This window comes from Pecten maximus, chromosome 5, assembly GCF_902652985.1.
Source record: "Pecten maximus chromosome 5, xPecMax1.1, whole genome shotgun sequence".
Lineage (NCBI taxonomy): Eukaryota > Metazoa > Mollusca > Bivalvia > Pectinida > Pectinidae > Pecten > Pecten maximus.
Window position 1 is genome coordinate 34023737 of NC_047019.1, and position 21464 is coordinate 34045200.

The 21464-nt window shown below is 34.4% G+C and overlaps 1 protein-coding gene across 2 annotated transcripts in view; it reads right to left on the reverse strand.

Moving 5' to 3' along the window:
- LOC117327858 (hormonally up-regulated neu tumor-associated kinase homolog A-like) overlaps positions 1-21464 on the reverse strand; it is a 38899-nt gene that overhangs the window by 12261 nt on the left and 5174 nt on the right. The window contains exons 1-5 of one of the 2 annotated variants that reach the window (XM_033885064.1): positions 19722-20302; positions 11208-11896; positions 7096-7388; positions 3688-3743; positions 3211-3364 (exon numbers count right to left, since the gene is read on the reverse strand). In XM_033885064.1, the coding sequence (XP_033740955.1) occupies positions 3211-3364; positions 3688-3743; positions 7096-7388; positions 11208-11396 (692 nt within the window). In that variant the 5' untranslated portion in view covers positions 11397-11896; positions 19722-20302. Of the gene's footprint in view, positions 1-3210; positions 3365-3687; positions 3744-7095; positions 7389-11207; positions 11897-19721; positions 20303-21464 lie in introns of those variants that run through there. The other variant, XM_033885065.1, reaches the window with a different exon arrangement.

The following is a 21464-nucleotide window of genomic DNA, read 5'->3' on the forward strand; positions in this document are numbered from 1 at the left end:
CAGAATATCATGAAGATGTCCACGAATAATGGGACCACTGATTTATGTTAGATCTTTTGGACTGAAAGACATGAAAATTGATGTCTATTTTTAGCTCTTAAAAATCAGTTTCGCAAAAGAGTTTTATATCTAATTAACAATTCACCAATGCAAATATTTTGTGAAAAGCATGATGCATGATTTTATATATGATGTAGTTTCATTTTTAGGTTTCATCACACTAGCTTTGCTCATGTAAATATATTGTCAACGAATGATATGGTCACCGACGAACGCTTTTATAGTGCCGCCTCACTGAAATATCATAACTCGGCACGGTATCGCATAAACCCACCTGATTTCATGATGCTGACATGATCTATCGCCGATTCATTGAATATATCGGCCATGGGACATAACTAAATGATAGTATTATATCGATCAATAATATTTCATATTGACATTGACAAAGACTTCACAGTACTTATTTCACAAGAGGAGAACGCTATAATAACATAGCTATCAGGGAGATGTAGAATCAGCTTTGATGTCGATGTCACGCTATGTGGTCTAAAGATCATGACATCATGGCATAAATCGTGACCTAAATTTGGTCGAGTGACTGTAAAAAATGATTGTGACTATCTTTGTATGTTTAGGGTCCCAAACAGCATACTATATACGTAGTTAATAACAGGGTGATGATTGCAAACTCATGAATTAACCATTTGTTAATACCAATTTACTCTCTCGGGCAATATTTCTCTAGTTGTCAAATATTTTCAAATTTCTTTGTTGTGAAATAATCAAAATGCATGCATTGCTGCAAAAAATTATCATGAACATGTATTAAATTTGACTATCAGACATAAAAACTTGAGATTTAATCAAATCAAAACGCATAATTGTTTTGCAGCCAAGGCGAAAGAGAATATAATCTGGTGTTTGGTCAACTATGACCGGTGCGGGTTAAGATACGTAAGAAAATCAATTACATCCGCGCAAATAAAATATTGATAGCACTTTGTCCTTGGAAAGTAGACTTGCTCCCTTAGGCCATTTTTTCGGGGTTGTATTTCTATTTATATACCCATGATATCTGTTTCACACTTTCAACGATGACTTTATCTGTTAATGAAACCGTGTAATTAAAATGAAAAAGCAGGGCTACATACTGGTTCCAAGATCAAACAGGACACCAATTGTTTATAATATCTTTATACAGCTGATATTCTAAAGCTAAATTAATTATAATATGACTCTTCACTCGAGTTATTAATTTATATTGACAAATCAAATGAAAGGGTGTAGATTCAGGTTCATTTCTTGACAATTTTTGCCCTTTATGATTTTGTTTTGTTTCTTTTAATATCGGATATCATCTACAGATATCGGATATCATTTACAGATATCGGATATCATCTACAGATATCGGGTATACTCAGCTGGTATTCATTACATTACTATTGAGGCGTCGTTTATGTGTTTAAGCAATGGGTCCTTGCATTGTTATTTATTTGCACAATAAATTCTTTCTTTACCTTATAATATATTATTTATATTCCCAACATATCACATTTTTCACTGGTTATATTATAATAACGATGATAATATCCACTGACGTTATATTAGTATTGTTCTCTGACGTCAAAATGATATTATCAAGTTACTAGAAAACGATTGCATCCACAGACTATATGAACATATAACCCTCTGCTTATACATGGACGTTATATATTTATGTATTGTGTACCGAAGTTAAGGTAATTAGGAAGGTTTTATGATAAAAAAAACTTAAACATTAATGAATTTTGAAAAAAAATCAATCCAAAAGAATGTATATATGACAATAAAGCTATATAACTTATTTATAAGTACTACCTGATATGGTTACGTACTTGAAAACTATAGGTTATTTATCAATGTACCATGTATACCATAGCAACGTCCTTAAATTAAAGCCAGTGACCGCAAAACCCAATCGACTGTAAATGGAACAGGCGACATTTATTCCCAAGTGTGCCATATGAATATGTCAAAATACTTCTTTATACATTTTACGTTTCATCCCATCTACACTTTACGACGTTCGTCATATCTAATTTTGAAATATTTTCCTGCTTTCAGGGGAAATATATTCATATATTAGGTTTATTTTGTATGTTATAACTGTGTTGATGCCTCCTGTAACACTGTTTTGTTGTTTCCTTGGCTCCTATTGTTTTATTTATATATTGACCCCAAACTCAGCTTTGACCGGTGTGTATTGGTATTGTACTATTTTCATTATTTCAATTTATATATCTTATCTTAATATGTCAATCCTCAGATCAATGTTGATAAGTGCCTATTGGCATTGTACTAATTTTTGTTATTTTAATTTCTACAATTAACTTTTTTTAATAGGAAATATTCATATTAAAAGTGATAAGTGTGTGTTGGCATTGTGCCTTTTTTATAATTATTTTATTTTTTATTCTTTAACATAATGCAAACATTAGTAATGCAACACAGACAGACATTATGATTGATATTGGGGCCTGATCAGATTACAATTTATTTTAAAAATCTAGTGCATGATCAATATGAGCGAAATCGTGCCTAAACAGATACAAATTGAAGTGAAAGCATTGATATGCATTAAGTTGTGACTTAAATATCCTCATTTGACGCACATGACTGACATTAGTATAACAATAGGCTGTATTTCTGCATTGTGTTGAGATCTATAAATCATTTATGTGTTTTAATGTTATTGATTAACACGGACATAAAAACTATCCGTATGCTTTAACAACGCGTATGAATATTGGATTTTATTATGTATCGAGTCTAACGTTATTGGATTTATTAGGTTCAGACAATTAATTTAAGGAGCTCTCAAAATTAAATAAATGAAATTAAACACTATATCTCGAGGAGTTTTTCTGTGAGATATGAAGTCAGGCGTGTTCGATACTTGTTGATATATCTTGTGATTTCGTTGCCGTCAACCTAGTTCTCCAGAATGTGACTTATTTAACCCGGAGTTGACCTAGATTTGAATGCCTTGTACTTTTTCAGGGACCTCCATGTTAATCTATTTTTGTTTATATTTACCCTAGTTTTGTGGATTTTGATTTAGAATTGCAGTTTAGTTATCATGTCGGTATTATATGTTCTCTTTTTAGTAAAACTTAGATTTAGATGCATTTAATTGATAGTGATTTCTAAATTAGAAAAAAAACTTACATGCTCCAGACATCTACTTGAGGACCGTACTTTTTACGCCCAAGGAGTTCCGGTGCTGCATAAGCAGGGCTTCCACATTGTGTATTTAAATATTCTTGTGCACGCACCGAGTCTTTGGAAGAGGAAACCTTGATTGTGTTACTCAAACCAAAATCTGTAAAGGGGAAGAGAACAGTTATGCAAATAAATAAATTAATTATTACATCTTATATTTCTAAACGTGCCCCTCCTCCTTTTATAATTAACAACTTAATGTTCTAAACACCCCAACCGCCTGTTTAAATAATTAACATCTTACAGTTCTGAACATCATTTTCCCCTTAGATAATTAAAATATTATAGTTCTGAATATCATTCTCAATACATTAATTTTACAAGAAGCAATATATTGTATTTTGAATAAGTGCCTATATGTAAAAATATGTTTCTGATATTTCGCAAAGGTGTACAGAGACAACTAAGTTTTGATAAACTTGCCTATTATCTTGATATCACGACTTTCATCCAGCAGTAAATTTTCCACTTTCAGATCCCTGCAAAATGTATTTATTAAAGTTATTCAAGACATGTCAATGAAATATTTACATCCTATTCAATGAATCAGCGGAGAGATATCAATTTTTGCTACCCATAGATTTGAGATATGTAAAGCATACGGACTATTGTATAAAGTGCGAAATCCACTTTTCCCATTAATATTTAGGAACAGAAACTGTTATTAATTTTCCCTTCACGAGAAGTCGACGAGGGGGTATGGGGGCCAGCCCTACTAGGTACTTGCCCTACCGACTTCATCAATAATCCGATTATCATGGAAGTACATACACTTAATCACAGCCATTATTTCTTGCACAAGTTACTGTTTCAACCACATGGGGATGGGATTTATGTCAGTATTATTATAAATAGATTTCGATACCTTCTCTTTACCAACTTCATAGATAATCTGATTGTCCTGAAACTTTTTTTCACAACCATCATCTCTTGTTTTAAGTCATCATTGTATACTGTTTCTGTATTAAATCTTAATTTCTATGATAAACCCTGATTTCTTTGATAAACCCTTATTTCTATGATAAACGCTGATTTCTTTGATAAACCCTGATTTCTTTGATAAACCCTGATTACCGTGATAAACCCTGATTACCGTGATAAACCCTGATTTCTTTGATAAACCCTTATTTCTGTGATAAACCCTGATTACCGTGATAAACCCTGATTTCTTTGATAAACCCTTATTTCTATGATAAACGCTGTTTTCCAGTAAGAATTTATTCGTCCAGTTGGATTATTATCAATGTAATATTAAACAGTAGATATATCATTGAAGCTGGATATAGTGTATATGTCTGCCAATCATAATTAGGGATATATTTTGGTGCGAGTTGAGTCGTATCGTCTGCGACGCTTTGTTGAAAAGAACGAGATGCAGAACAACGTGATGCCTTATTACAGATGGATCGGAACTTTTGGCTGTTCTGTTTCATTATCTATATTTATTGAAAATTTTTCTGAAATGACATCTTGTCCTTAAAACAATGCTACGGGTATATCCACGCCCTAGTAATTAAAATTGTTTATATTCAATATTTAGCTTTTATCACATAATCGACCAGTTATCCACTGAATTCGCCCGTGTAATGTTTCAGCATGTCACTAGTATTATATACCCTGGAGCGGTTATTATTGGCTGTGCCAGTCAGAAACTGATTTTGACGTAATACTAGGGACAATGGAGTGTCTTCATGAATGGCAAATTGCAAAATGGCGACTCTGTTGGATTAAATCATCCACAATTTTAACTCTAATTAGTGTCAAAATGTAAAGTGTTCTTTATAAAAATAGTATCTTAATTTTGTCTTTATTTCAGGACAACTAACTTCCTATCCTATATATATTGCATCCATTACTTACACATTCACACTCAAAGGGGCCATGTCCTTGCGTTTTTTTAAACACTCATTTCACACAATTATACACCGCGTGTATTACACTTATATGAGCCATGTAGACATATATATATTAAAATAGGAAATTGTAAGAGTGTTTTTCTTATTCATGCACCTGTAATGATCATGTAGATCTTTCATGTACCATTTCATTAATAAATGGATATATACATGTACACGCCACTGACAAAGTATGGCTGAAATGTACGTTACTAAAGAAGATAGCCGAGTTTGATGTATGCCACAAGAGCATACCAACGTATGGTACTAACGCCCACTATTTACTATGTGCTATTTGGCTTCAATACGAGTATAAATAATTAACTTGTTTACGTCTTAGATTGACTTCTTATTGATCACTTGTCATACTTTAACAACGATAGAATCTCCAACAGCATTTCGAAATCACTTTCTTCTCTCTCTCTCTTTTTCAAAGAATGCAATCCGACAATATATTCTGCACAGCCCATTTCGGTTATCGGCTGGTGTCTGTGTTTCCAATCTTTGTTTAACATAAGCATTTGGACAAAAGCCACACAAGCATCCAATACCAATTGATACAGATACAGTAGAGCCAAAATCAGCATATCAAGGACTTTTTTACTGCAGTTAGACTCACTAAGTCTTAACCAGTGACTGTGTAGAAAATACCAGCATTTAGCAGCTACTATAAATCACTTATTAAGGAAACCTATTGATAGGGCCGATATGTACGTACATTTTACTATGCTAGTATGTAACATATTCTATCGTTTGAACATGTTATCATAAGATCATCTCATATTAACATAAATTATACATCAATTTGATTCTAAAAACTGTTACGTGTATATTATTAACATATTTGATACACGAGTCTTTGATAATTTCTAACGGAAGAAAAAATCAGTAACATAGACAATTTAACAATGCCATAGCGACAATTTGAGGATGAAGAGTAGGGTTTTACTGTGTGAAACTCAAATAAGAGTTTAACGTGAAAAGTAATACATGTACATTTTATATTAAAGAATACTGTATTAATCTCAATTGTAGTTTCCACTTTTTGTGGCAACATATTTTCATATATATATATATTTAAATCAGCTGAATGCCAAGATGTTAGTGTGATATTCACAAAGTGATACCGGAGAACTGACTTTACATAATCTATTGTGAACCAAGTAGTAAAAATCACCTAAACCATTTTTCTTCCATCTAACCACTTTGACTATTTCTATAAGCACTATGCGTATATAATCACACATTTACCACGTAGCGTTACCTAAACTATTTGTCTATTGTTACATTATTGTATTATTGAAGTGAGGGGCGGTTACTCAAAACGGTTTAACATTCCATACATTCGTAAAAAACTCAAAGGAAATACGTTAGAAGACGAAATGATAAATGGTGATAAAACGACATGAAACAACACATTATGTCTGGGTATATGTTTATAGTTCTGCTTCCTTTCTATCTTCACTTTACTAGCTGTCATTAATCCTAACATATACTTAAGTATTTTAATGTGCCTGTACTATGTCATCTTAACTACATAACTATTTCTTTTTGCTTTAAAGTTAAATGAATATATTGATCTCTCCAATGTATTTAGACGTTAAACAGTACATGTATACATTACACTACTCTCGTTAAATAGACGTTTGAAGTATCGAAATTCAAACATGGTATACCTTTGATGTCGTAATGTAAAACGTCAGATTCCCTTTTTAAAGAGACATTACGTGTAACACTATTCCTAACAGACAGACAGACAGACAGGCAGACGGACGGACGGACGGACGGACGGACGGACGGACGGACGGACAGACGGACAGACGGACGGACGGACGGACAGACAGACAGACAGACTATTAGGCTCTCTTCCATTCAATCATATAATCACAAGTGATACATGTACATCTACATCTTTGTTTTACACGGATATGCTTACCTGTGCAGTATGCCAAGCCTGTGGAGATATTCAATAGCAGAAACAATTTGCCTAATAAACTTTTTTGCTTCCCGCTCTTCTAGTTTCTTCCGCTGACAAATATAGTCCATAAGATCACCACCCTTACACAGTTCAGTCACGAGGTAGTAGCTGTTTTCTGTTTCCATGATTTCAAACAATTGTACAATGTTCGGATGTCTTGCCAACTGCAGAATTTTTCCCTCTCGTCTAAGATTTTTCCTGACATAGCTGTCTTGTTTCGCTCTCTTTTTGTCAATTACCTTTATTGCCACCTATTAATAGAAATTCCATATACTTAATTAGAACTACATTTTCTATGCAAACCCTAAGTCAACATATCTGGAAGTATCTGTCTTTCTAGCAAGCATCTCCGGATTCGATTTTGTTGTTAGTATCTACCTTCGAATGTTTCATCAGTTCATCTCACTTCCGGTGCTTGTTAAAGACAATTAATTAGCAACACTTAATTATATTATATATCACAGTTTCATACTTATCCAGTATTGTTGATTAAAAGGGGTTCTATTGTATATTCAATTAATGTTTGCTGTATTGATAAATATTAGTATGAAGAATATCTTAAGCCCCACTGGGCGAGGCTTTGTTGCTTGTTGATATTGATCAGAAATGAATTACAAAGCGTTCCTCCCTTGACCTATAAAACTATCTAGACATTAAAAAGGGAATGTGGTCTCAAATGATGTGTCCGTAAAACAGACGTACGACCAATGAAATAGATATTCATCTGACTAAACATGACTTAGATCATTAAAACATGACTTGGAAACTAAATCGACGGGTATACACTGAAAATGGAGTCGTTAAACCGTGTAAAACTTTCCATTTTAATGTAGGGACGGACGGATACATGCAGGCCATAACTGGGGTAAACTACACTTATATACAACAATAGAATGAATTATCATGTCGATATAACGTTCTCTGCTTTTGTTATGGACATAGTTTGCTATCAGAAGCCAGGACGTTTGGTATATACCGGTTTCCAGCCAATAACATTTAATATTTAACGAAAAAAACGCTGATTGATTACCCCTGTTCATTATTAATGCCTGGTATATATTTCAGAAGACTAGACCTTTGTATAATGTGGTTATAAATCCTATGGCGCCTTAGATCTCTTTCTCCCATTATTTGTACAACATATCATATATATGTTTAAAATATACACGATGTCAAATAGTTCAGTAATTACATATTCATACGCAAACACATTTCAAATAATCCCCTTGAATAATGGCAGTCATGGTGAAGTTTGTTTGTATATAGAGATAAACACGCGGCCATTTAAGTATGTCCCGATATTGATGAAATGATGCAGACACATTGCCACTCTTTTGACACACTTGTTATAACAACAGTTAGTACATGTATATACGTTATTTTGAGATTGTAGGTACATTTCTATATGGAGAATATACCTTCCTTGTGTGTATAATAAGTACTAATTATATGCATATTGCTGTGGTTATAAATAATTATAATGAGTGTCCTTCCTTTTGATTTTGTATATATTATTTTAGAGAGTTGGAAAGTTCATACATTGTAAAGGCCTAGTCGTAAAGTTTGCTGATAATGATCATACAGATGTCATTATGGTTTCTAGTATTAAACAGTTACACAAAATATACTTTTTATTTATCAACCAACGGTGACATACCACTGAGGACTTGCACTCAATCTACAGACTGGAGAAGATTTCACCGACACATTGTTGATGAACAGATGACCTATCTATACGGTGTCCGAAAACACAAAGGAATCCGGTGATAAGTAAAGCCGTATACATACAACATGTGGATAATTTTGACGACAGTATGACACTACTCGATTTTCCTTTCAATATACCACAATGTGTTGTGTTTCAACTAGGTAGCAAGGGTAAGATAAACAGAGGTAAAGGATTCCTTTAAAGGCTCTGCGGGGGAATATCTTATCAAACAAACACAATAGCGGCTGTCGAGATTCAAATGTATTACAATCCGTTATATAGCTCTGCAATCTTATATTGATTCATGATGATATGTAAAGCTCTATTGTTGTTTTATTGTGCAGACGTAGACATTCATAAAATGCATCATTTATATTTCATACAACAGTTAATAATAACTTGTGGGTCCAATGTCTGAGCTGTTTTTATTAAAACACACCAAATAAAAATGTTCAAGATAAACAAACACAAGTAAAAAAAAAAATAATGGACCACAGAATGATTGGTATGGATGTAGCTTTTATGTTTAATGGGACCAACGAAGAATCTTTTTAGAATGACAGGATCACATTTGAAATTCACGAACAACACACGAAGGTTCAGAGACTTATATTGACAGTTGGTAAAGAGAAAATACAATCGAGAACAAATCACACACACACATATATATATTTCTTGATAAAGACTATGATGTGTTTGTTTGCATCATATTCTCAGCAGTATTGTGTACACGTGATAGTTAAAGTGACACTGTTACGCCGAACATAGATCAAATAGATTATTTAATTGGGTTAGAAATGCATACAGTATATAATTAGATATTTAATGTTTGTTCAACGAACTTTAAGAAACGAAAGGAAGTTGGCGGACAGGAAATTAAACACAGCCATTAACACGTACTACAATTATGGTATTATTCCCATAAAATAAACACATCAGTACATAATTTCACTTTGTGGAGCCTGTACATGTTTGTCCTCACAAACACCACTAGGACGTTCTACTCTGACGTTTAACGGTGGTTTTGATTTCTTGTTCTGTTCCTTTTGTCCCTTTTTTCACCAGAATGTGTTTGAGTTTAGAAGCTCTGAAGAAATTTCAATTGTTCCGATATCACATTTCTATCAAAGAGTGACACCCCTTCTTGTTAGTATCAGTTTTGTTAAAACCAAGGTCTTATGAAAACGTGTCCACGGATGGTTGGGCCACTCGGAGACCATTATGCAATATATACTTATAGATTTGTTCGTTACTTATTGTCGGCCTGTGAGGTTAATTTGGGGCGTGGGGTTAATTTAGTCTAATATAAAACGTAAAACTGTCAGGAATGCCTACTGAAACCTGAATAAGCAATTTCAGTTTTAAGGTACCGAACTAAGAAAATGCATGTACTAAGATTACAATTGGGGATTTGTGGGATGAAAGACTGAAGGTTTATGACTTATTTCAAATGAAGGAGCCACTATTTGATTTAAAAACCATTTAAGACATACGTGTTTAAAAGACATTATTCGCCTTTGCAAATTCTCTCTTAAAATCAAGCACAAAAATGAAATATAAAAAAAATCAGATTGATAAGAAATATTTAAGTATTTGTATCTATATTAAAATATTAATTATTAACTACGTGGTAGTCCTGACCACAAAGGACAAACATTGGAAAGGTACAGTAATGTCGTAAGGATAACTGTTATCACCCCTTAACTGTATGTACATACTGTAAACTATGAACAATTATTTGTACGACACTATAACTTCACTGGTTCATGTTTAAACGATCCATTATTTACAAGCATTATAAAAAAAATCATATTTGGCATACACCCAGTGTCGGATTCAAATTTCAGTTGGTGTATTGACAAAACAATATCAGTCCATACTAATATGTCTACTTTTGTTTGGAAGAAGTACGGACGGATTCATTGTCAATAAAACCATGATGTCGACATAGTTGACAAGCATTGTAAAGTCCATAAACACGCAACTCAAAGGCAACAGAAGGGGTATCATTCAATATTCTTTGCTCATAAAGCCTCATTGTTCATGTGACGTAACCATAAAATGATTGATATCCGTTGTCAATATATGATGATGTAACTGTTCTTTAAACATATTTTTACATTTAGAAATGTATATGTATCATCCTGGTGTCTTTGTAAGATAAATATAAAAAAAAATATGCTAACGAGTACATGCATACTTCTTGCAATGAGAACCCCATAGAACAGAACCAAGTCTAAAAATCATCGGTTACCATCTGTGGACCAGCACAACAAAACTATACCAAATATTTATAATCATCACAATAGTCTTACGGTTATTTATACACACTGTGCATGATCTGCAACAAGAAGTTACTTACCAGTTCACCCGTTGGGACATGAAGAGCTTCCTTAACCTTTGCGAACGATCCCTCTCCTATTGTCTTCCCTAGTAAATAGTTGCCTACTTTTTTGGAGTGGTGGAAGCTTCTGATGGCTTCCCTAGGGACGTCCACTACCCGTGGAGGTAGATAGGAGGTGTAACCAGATAGGCTCGAAGTCACTGTCATTGTGTGATGGTCATAGGTACGATCATTCCAAAAAGGCAATCCTTACAAAGTGCGGCACAAAATTAGGAAGAAAAGATGCTATGGATGTGGTTGTTATTTCATCATTAATGTAGTATGTTCTGTGCTATAACTTTAAATCCGAAAACATATTGTATGCGGTATTGTGACGAATTGTGTCATCGTCCCTGAGTATCAGATATGATGAGAATACACACACTGTCCATTGATATAGTCCACTAATATAGTCCACTAATAAAAGTCGAATATTTATTTTCAATCATCGTTGTTATTGAGCGCCTCCAGACACCAAGGTAATGCATTGTAATCCTCTCCTGTCTCCTGATGTTTGTCGACGCAGAAATAACGTTAATCATCACATATTGGTTCCGAAATGTGGACCTTTAAACGCGGCATGTCTCTGCTGTGCACCAGTGCACCTCCTCCCCTGTAGATGTAGCGATAGGTACCTCAGGCGACTACGGCTGCACCGACTACCGACCCTAGAACAACAAATTAAATGTCATGCAGTGGTATTTCATCCTAAAACTATTTCATTAACTGGCTTGAGTGAACAAACATACATCTGTTCGGTAGTCTGTGGTATATAGGTAAAGTATCCCAGTGAATAAGCGTAATCCTAACACACCTCTATTATTCGTTATCCACAAAACGTTTGGATCGGATGTTTTATATGCTTTATAAAGTGAATACTTGTATTGTGTCAATCGTACAATGAACCAACAGTTGTTGATTTAGATCACATGGCAGCCGTCTGAAGACACAACTATTGCCGCAAACGATCGATAACGTTTGAATGATTGTGTACCTTGTATAAAACCAAGTATACATATTCTAAATATACATATATATGCAAATATTGCAGAGTTTTAATTTCTCGACATGTACTCTACTAAGGCGACAGGTCACGCCGCTGTGCCCTTAGGTAGTTAATCAAATACATCTTACATGTTTAAGATTTAAAATTAGATTGTAAGCATTTGATCATTTTCTCGAAGTAAACATTTTCCTTGTATAATTCAGTATCCTATATTCTTTGTCAGTTTACTTCGTAGTGGTTCTAAATACGGTATACTTCTATCAGGTAGATTGGAAATGTTATATTATAAATATATAACAGTAGAATGAAAGTGATTGTCTATATCATATATGCGTTTGCTAAACATTTACGGCGATACAAACGTAGTCAGTAAACATTTAACACCTTTGAAATGTTACATTTCACACTTTATGGCTGAGTTTATCAATTCATCTAAGGAACCTATCTGAGCTCTTAATAGTCAACACACCAATTAGATTTCATTTTGCCAGTTATACCCCTTATTCAACAGGACATACGGCTCGCACAGGGTTGGGCACGGTTTTATTTTGTGTAAACAATCACCTGTCCGACAAGTATCCTAGATAAACAGATTGTATTTAGTTTAATATTAGAAATTATAGCATAAAGAGGATTTGTGTTTGTACAGAGTAATCTTCAGTAAACGTATATGTAAACGTGTATGTTACATGTCCAGAGACAATGCCCGATGTCAGGTAAGGCCATCATAAAAAGACTCAACATCGAGGAGTTAGTCAAGTATACGAAACATAGCAACCATCAAGATTATATATCGCCGGGCTACCAACCTTTCACCTTATAATGTCATTAACTGTCTGAACTGTATGACAATGTACATTATTCCTTTCTCAAAACAAATGAAGTTTCCAAAAGAAAGAGTATTATAATATTATGGAAAATAAATAACTGAACTGAAATATAAGAGATGTAAAAGGACAGGTAAAAAGGAAATTGTAAATATGTTTGTAATATAAAAATGAAAGGGGTTATCACCACATATCCTTCTGTCTGTAATGATAAACAAAGGTATTTTTAGTGATATAAGGTGTCCATGCTGTTTAACGTTAGGTTCCTTTCTATGTTTGAACAACTTTACATTTTCTCCCGTTATAGAATTTCTGATTTATCTGCTTTCTCAGTGTTTCATGTGATTATGTTTTGTTTCTGATTTACGCTAACTTTGACTACATTGAATTATGTTTTGTTCTATATTTCTGATTCTCGCTCACTTTGAATACATTGAATTATGTTTTGTTCTATATTTCTGATTCACGCTCACTTTGAATACATTGAATTATGTTTTGTTCTATATTTCTTATTCACGCTCACTTTGAATACATTGAATTATGTTTTGTTCTATATTTCTGATTCACGCTAACTTTGAATACATTGAATTATGTTTTGTTCTATATTTCTGATTCACGCTCACTTTGACTACATTGATTTATGCCTTGTTCTATGTTTCAGATTCACGCTAACTTTGACTACATTGAATTATGTTTTGTTCTATATTTCTGATTCACGCTAACTTTTGCTTCATTAAATTTTGTTTTGCTCTGTTTCAGATTGCTCTATGTTTCAGATTAAATTTTGTTTTGTTCTACATTTCTGATTCACGCTAACTTTAACTACATTATATTATATACGTTTTATTAGTGGATTGTAAAGATTCAGATCAAAGAATAAATATACAGACAGACTGAGGTCAAGCGGCAATAAATGGTAACAGACATAAGTAGGAAGTGATATACGGTATTGCACTGGGGTCGTATGGAATGGTCAGGTAGAACATACATATTTCAGATAATATTCAGAGCAACGGTACTGATTTAGAGATGAAAAAGCGATCCAGTAGGAGAGAAAAACGGAAAAACTGAGAAAATCATTCCTTATCATAAAGAAGGAGGACGAATGAATTTGTGACACCAACAGGAGATGATGGGATCCTACTTGCGTTGTAAAATAACAATATATGATTTACGTACATTTTACATGTATTAAACATGCAAGCAAATAGAAAATACGTGTCCATATACACGATGTGGTTTTATTTATGATACTGTTTATGTATGTGATATATTATACACGATGTTGTGTTTATAATGTTGTTTATGTAGATACAGAGATGTGTCATTGCTGGGTCTGTGAGATATTACACACGATGTTGTTGTGTTTATGATGTTGTTTATGTAGATACAGAGGTATGTCATTGCTGGGTCTGTGAGATATTATACACGATGTTGTTGTGTTTATGATACTGTTTGTGTAGACACAGGGGTATGTCATTGCTGGGTCTGTGAGATATTATACACGATGTTGTTGTGTTTATGATGTTGTTTATGTAGACACAGGGGTATGTCATTGCTGGGTCTGTGAGATACTAAACACGATGTTGTTGTGCTTATGATGTTGTTTATGTAGACACAGAGGTATGTCATTGCTGGGTCTGTGAGATATTACACACGATGTTGTTGTGTTTATGATGTTGTTTATGTAGATACAGAGGTGTGTCATTGCTAGGTATGTGAGATATTACACACGATGTTGTGTTTATAATGTTGTTTATGTAGACACAGAGGTGTGTCATTGCTGGGTCTGTGAGATATTACACACGATGTTGTTGTGTTTATGATGTTGTTTATGTAGACACAGGGGTGTGTCATTGCTGGGTCTGTGAGATATTACACACGATGTTGTGTTTATGATGTTGTTTATGTAGACACAGGGGTACGTCATTGCTGGGTCTGTGAGATATTAAACACGATGTTGTTTTGTTTATGATGCTGTTTATGTAGACACAGAGGTATGTCATTGCTGGGTCTGTGAGATATTACACACGATGTTGTTGTGTTTATGATGTTGTTTATGTAGACACAGAAGTATGGCATTGCTAGGTCTGTGAGATATCACACACGGTGTCGTATTAAAAACAATGGAATTGTATGCCAATTGTTTTATTTTATTACTTTAATATTTATTGATATATTGAGAATGGATATTGTAAGAAGCTATAAATACATTCAATACGTAGATACCTTGTGTTACAGCGAAATGTAAACCGTGATATAACATTTCTCTCTGATAGGTAATTTAAGTCATAATACATAACATATTCCTTGTCTATTTCTACGCTAGTAACGATATATTTGTTATTTAATATGTCTATACCGGTAGAAAGGATAATATAAGTATAGACCTGGCTTTAATGAGTTCCGGATAAAAGCCATTCACATTGACTTAATGATACTTCTCCTCATCGCTAACCCCGGTAATTAACAGTCGCTACCCGCACACAAAGGAAATCAACACAGGTCTAACGTCAACCTGTACTCGCGTGCAATCAAGGGCTGAAATCGATAGTATATATATCTTGATACGTGACTTTTTGACCTGTCACCTAACACTTAATCCTGTATATTTGGTTTTAAATTACTCCCAGATCTAGATGACATATATTTATCCACGTCTAACTAAACGATCGCAGTATAATTTCACGTGACATGTAATCAGGTGATTAACACATCATAGGCAATAGAAGCATGTACTATGTGGTTAGCAAATTATATATATGTAACTGTAATACACAGTGATGAGTGGGTAACGCAACATTAAATCACAAACTTATAATAATATAAACACGGGAAATCCACATAATTTACCAATAAGGAAGGTTCTTACTCTTCTAAGTACTTATATTTCCCTATATTGATACTAAGATACTAAAACGCTATACTATTTATCATATTAAGCTGACTATGCTATATATAATTAAGGTGTGTGCACGAGGGTATGGTTTAGTGGTGAACGACAACAGCATGACACGTATTTGAACCAATAACGTCGTGCATCATCCTTTTTATTTGTTCTAGTGCTGTCTAGCTTTTAGCCAATTTTACAATGCAAAGTGTGGCAGGTAAATACTGCATTGCAACGGTACTCTCTTTAATTAGTAAAGAAAATAGTTTATAGGATTAAAACATGTGTATAACATGCTTGAATTATGTTTTTTCTTACACGGTTGGGAGAGGTTCTCATATGTCAATGTACCTCGTACGAGAATTTTATAAGAGAACATCCAAGTGTGAAATAGAAAATGTTATAGGTTTTAGAAGACATCAAAATTGAAAAAAAAATACGGTGAAGAATTTAGAAATGTATCTTTTAGCCGATCCCAAATAATCACCGTGCGATAAATAATACTGTTAAAGCCTAAATAACTTTCTTTTAGTAGAAAATAAATTATCAGAAAAGACTGAGATGACTGTTCCCAATGATATAATTTTTCCAACACCTTCTTCGTACGCATGTTCGCAATACACCTGGTCCATAGAGGTTGTCTCTAGACCTACAGGAGATATTTACAATACTCTTGGTCCATAGAGGCTGGCTCTAGACCTACAGGAGATATTTACACTACTCTTGGTCCATAGAGGTTGGCTCTAGACCTACAGGAGATATTTACAATACTCTTGGTCCATAGAGGCTGGCTCTAGACCTACAGGAGATATTTACAATACTCTTGGTCCATAGAGGTTGGCTCTAGACCTACAGGAGATATTTACAATACTCTTGGTCCATAGAGGTTGGTTCTAGACATACAGGAGATATTTACAATACTCTTGGTCCATAGAGGTTGGCTCTAGACCTACAGGAGATATTTACAATACTCTTGGTCCATAGAGGTTGGTTCTAGACCTACAGGAGATATTTACAATACTCTTGGTCCATAGAGGTTGGTTCTAGACCTACAGGGTATACTTACAATACCCCTGGTCCATAAAGGCTCTCCCTAGAGCTACTTGTGATATTCATAATATACCTAGTCTATTTGGTTGTCTTAGATCTACGTGCGATATTTAATAACGACAAACGGGTTCGTGGTGTATAGGGAGTAAGAAACTTCGAGTGTTGTTTATGACGTATACTTAATGAAATGCATCTGGATGAGTATTGTATTATTTATGATACTTCGAAGAGAACGATCAGTTGAAGCCTTCGCAATTGTTCCTATATATTCAGTTGAAAACAAGATATTTTAAAACGTTATATACGGTAGTAGAAAACAATATCACGAATTTCAATCCGACATATACCTGTAATATCTGTTGCTATGGAATGGAATTATTAAGATATGTTAAATAAATGACAAACTTTTCTGTATATCAATTTGAAATGGACACAAAAGGTTAAAACCCTTTAAATTAGAAGATTAGTCTCTCTTATGAGTTTAATTATAGATACTTCATAACACTAAACTGTTATCAAAAGACTATACAGTATTTCCATGACTCTATAATGATCCACGTTAACAATGTTGACAGCAATAATATCAGACAGTAACTGTGATTTATGCAGCCGATTCTGTTAGGAGTTTTACGTCTAAGAAACTGCAAATGTCAAATAGAGACACTTTCATTGGATGATAGATTCACTAATTTGTTATAGTGCCTCATTCTGAACTGATCTGGACACGATGACAATCTGTTTACATAGATGATTGGTCCATCATTTATGATGATGGGATTACTCATTTACTATAGTGCTATCAACCTGAAATGATCGGGATAGGATGACGATCTGTTTACATTGGATGGTGGGTTCTCTCATGTGTTATAGTGCTATCACCAAATCATTAGATATATGTTTACAAAATATGTTATTTATGTAGAAGTATTATGATACATATATATAATCGTATAATTATATTGGAAGTCAGTCACCTACATTGAAATAACATTTAGACATCGAAATATGATACCGGGCAAATTCCAGACCAAAGTTTATAATTACAAGTATTCTAGTTGTTTCCAAGATAATATCACAGCGCAGTTAGATTAATGAATTATTTGATTTGAGTCAAATTTGGAAAACATAGAGCTTTTAATTTCTACTGTGTCGTATCATCGATAAAACGATAATACCTTTTCCTCATAGATGCCGGCTTAATTTGAATTAATTCTGTCGCTTGTTCCCGTGCAATTTTTCAAACTTTTTTTTCTGTCACGACAAATCCCCCCTGCACCATTTGCAGTTAACCAAGGGATCATATCATAATTCATTATGTTCCAAATAATTAAGGTACGGTCCATTACTTCTTCCATTTGTTCTAAAAGCATTAGTGTTATGATACATTAGTAAGCATTTCCTGAATAATTCTCACATAGATATTCAAAGTGAATATAAATTTATGTGAGTATTTTAAACTGCCATAACAAAAGGATCAACAAAAAAGAGGACAAATATGTTTTACAGATAGGATACCAATCTTTTTGTCCGCAAACGTTCTCAGATCTTTTTTATTGACGTTATATTTTCATGCGTCAGAAATAATTTGAATAAAATGTATAAGTCCCATAAATGTATCTCACTGATACCACACACTATAACCTCGGATGAGAGTGTTTTAAATGTATCTCACTGATACCACACTCTATAACCTCGGATGAGAGTGTATTAAATGTATCTCACTGATACCACACTCTATAACCTCGGATGAGAGTGTATTAAATGTATCTCACTGATACCTCACTCTATAACCTCGGATGAGAGTGTATTAAATGTATCTCACTGATACCTCACTCTATAACCTCGGATGAGAGTGTATTAAATGTATCTCACTGATACCTCACTCTATAACCTCGGATGAGAGTGTATTAAATGTATCTCACTTGCACCACACTCTATAACCTCGGATGAGAGTGTATTAAATGTCTCTCACTGATACCTCACTCTATAACCTCGGATGAGAGTGTATTAAATGTATCTCACTGATACCTCACTCTATAACCTCGGATGAGAGTTATAAAACGTATCTCACTAATAACTTACTCTTTAACCTCGGATGAGAGTGTATTAAATGTATCTCACTGATACCACACTCTATAACCTCGGATGAGAGTCTATTAAATGTGTCTCACTGATATAACACTCTATAACCTCGGATGAGAGTTATAAAATGTATCTCACTGATACCTCACTCTATAACCTCGGGTGAGAATGTATTAATGTATAAATATATCTCAATGATACCACACTATAACCTCGGATGAGAGTGTATGAAATGTATCTCACTGATACCTCACTCTATAACCTCGGGTGAGAATTATAAAACGTTTCTCACTGATACCTCACTCTATAACCTCGGGTGAGAGTTATAAAATGTATCTCACTGATAACTTACTCTATAACGTCGGTTGGGAGTGTATTAGATGTATCATAGTCAAAGAACTGGCACCATTCATATTTAATGAAGATGATAGGACTGATAATTTCCTTTAATCTTTGTATATCAGGAACGGCGCTTGATAAAAGTAAAATGTCTCGCACACACCTGAGCAAACTCAGAAATAGGACATGAATTCTTCATGCTTACTGTACATGTGATGTCGCCAATTTCAATCACTAATACTATCATTTGGTACAGTAAGACTGTTGAAGAGACGTATAAGGAACAGTAAAAGACATACCTGTGGACCAATCATCAAAGCATCACCATCCATCATTCAACCAGTACGGCACCATTAATGACGAGATTTGATTGACAGTGATGCTTGCGTGGGGTTTGTCTTTTTTACATCTCCCAGGTGTGACCTACATAATCGGGTATGCACCCTTTCACCTGTGAGAGATGTCGCCTGATAGTCGCCTATAAATCCTTGTTCAATACCAGAAACGTCAAGCGTCTGGTACCGGTGGTGACTGCCAACCAAACTGTGGGTTTTTTCAACGTCACTGATATGCAAAGCCAAAGCCAGTGTTAGCATAAGTCGCGGTCGCTACTAAAAGTCCACAGGGAACTGACTTTAACCATTACATTGATGGTATAAGTAAACATATGTGTCGCCGTTATGCCTAGTGAAGTCACTGCCTCTATCTCGTCACGAGTTTATAACAGCTCTCTCCCTGACCGCTAACATCGTCTAACCTGTATGTATAGTACTATAAGTATACACATCTGAAGAGGATAGGTAAACACATCGATTTTTTGTCTTTGTTTTGCATTGGTTAGTCCTTCGTTATCCCCACATGATATGATTAACACACCAAACATCCAGTGTATCCTGGTAATTAGGCAACAAAGACCATGCAGCACGGAACACCACAGGACAGGTTAATCCAGGTATTACCTGTCGACGGTACGGGTAGGCTTCACCTGTTACCCTACAATCATATATCCTAGCCTATCAAGCTACGTAAATGTTTCATTCTCACCTGGCAGCGCTGACTAGGATTTCCTTCTAAGCTTTTCAGCACGAATTCTCTAAACGTCATACACTGCACCACAATGGTATACCCATATGATTAAATATTGATAAGTTATTTCTGGTATCCCAGGGCACAAAGAAACAACGGCTTTATCTGTTCATCTATAAATTGAAGGAGAAAAAATTATAGTCGTGAAGTTATGATTAATGTATTAGATATGTACTAATAAACGTTTCGTTTTGACAAAAATAACTTATGTATTCTCAATGGAGTATGTTTTGTAAAGTAAAACTACGAAATCAGTCTAAAATGGACGCTTTGTTTATAAGATATTCATAGTTGTAAGTCCATCATAAATTAACAATGTAAAGTAAGTCTGTTATTTCCGGTATCCTAGGACACACAGAAAATAAATCGGGTGCATAATACTAGTACTACTTGACCATGGTCAGCCATTTGTACAGGAGGAATATTGTAGTGTTATAAGATGTAACAGACATTTGATAAGTCTTTTAAAGCTTAGGTCATTCGAAGATTTCAGATAGTATTCGGAGTGTTTCCAGTTTTATTATTTTCTATATATGTATCGGGCACTGCGAATTTTAACATTTTAATATATACATGAATCTGAGAGCTCTGGCGACTGCCAACTAAACTAATCACTTGACATCTCCAGTAACGTCAAGGTCCCACTGGGGATCAGCGGCGATGTGGAGACTCACTGATACTTTGGGGATGCCGTATAATGAAAATATTTCGCGGAAGTTCAAGGAAGCATTTCCTTGCTGTTTTAACGACAAAATGTCGGGAACATATCGGGAAAACCAATTGATTTAAGCAACCTCTCGATGGCCCACATGGCTCGCGACGCTCCCGGAGATTCCTTTTTGTACCTGTTCCAAAGCCTTTCCTAGACTCATCAATTTCCATCGGGAGTACATCACTGAGGCAACTGTGGGGCTGAGCAATAAAGCAGGGATATGTTCTGATGCGTATTGATTAAT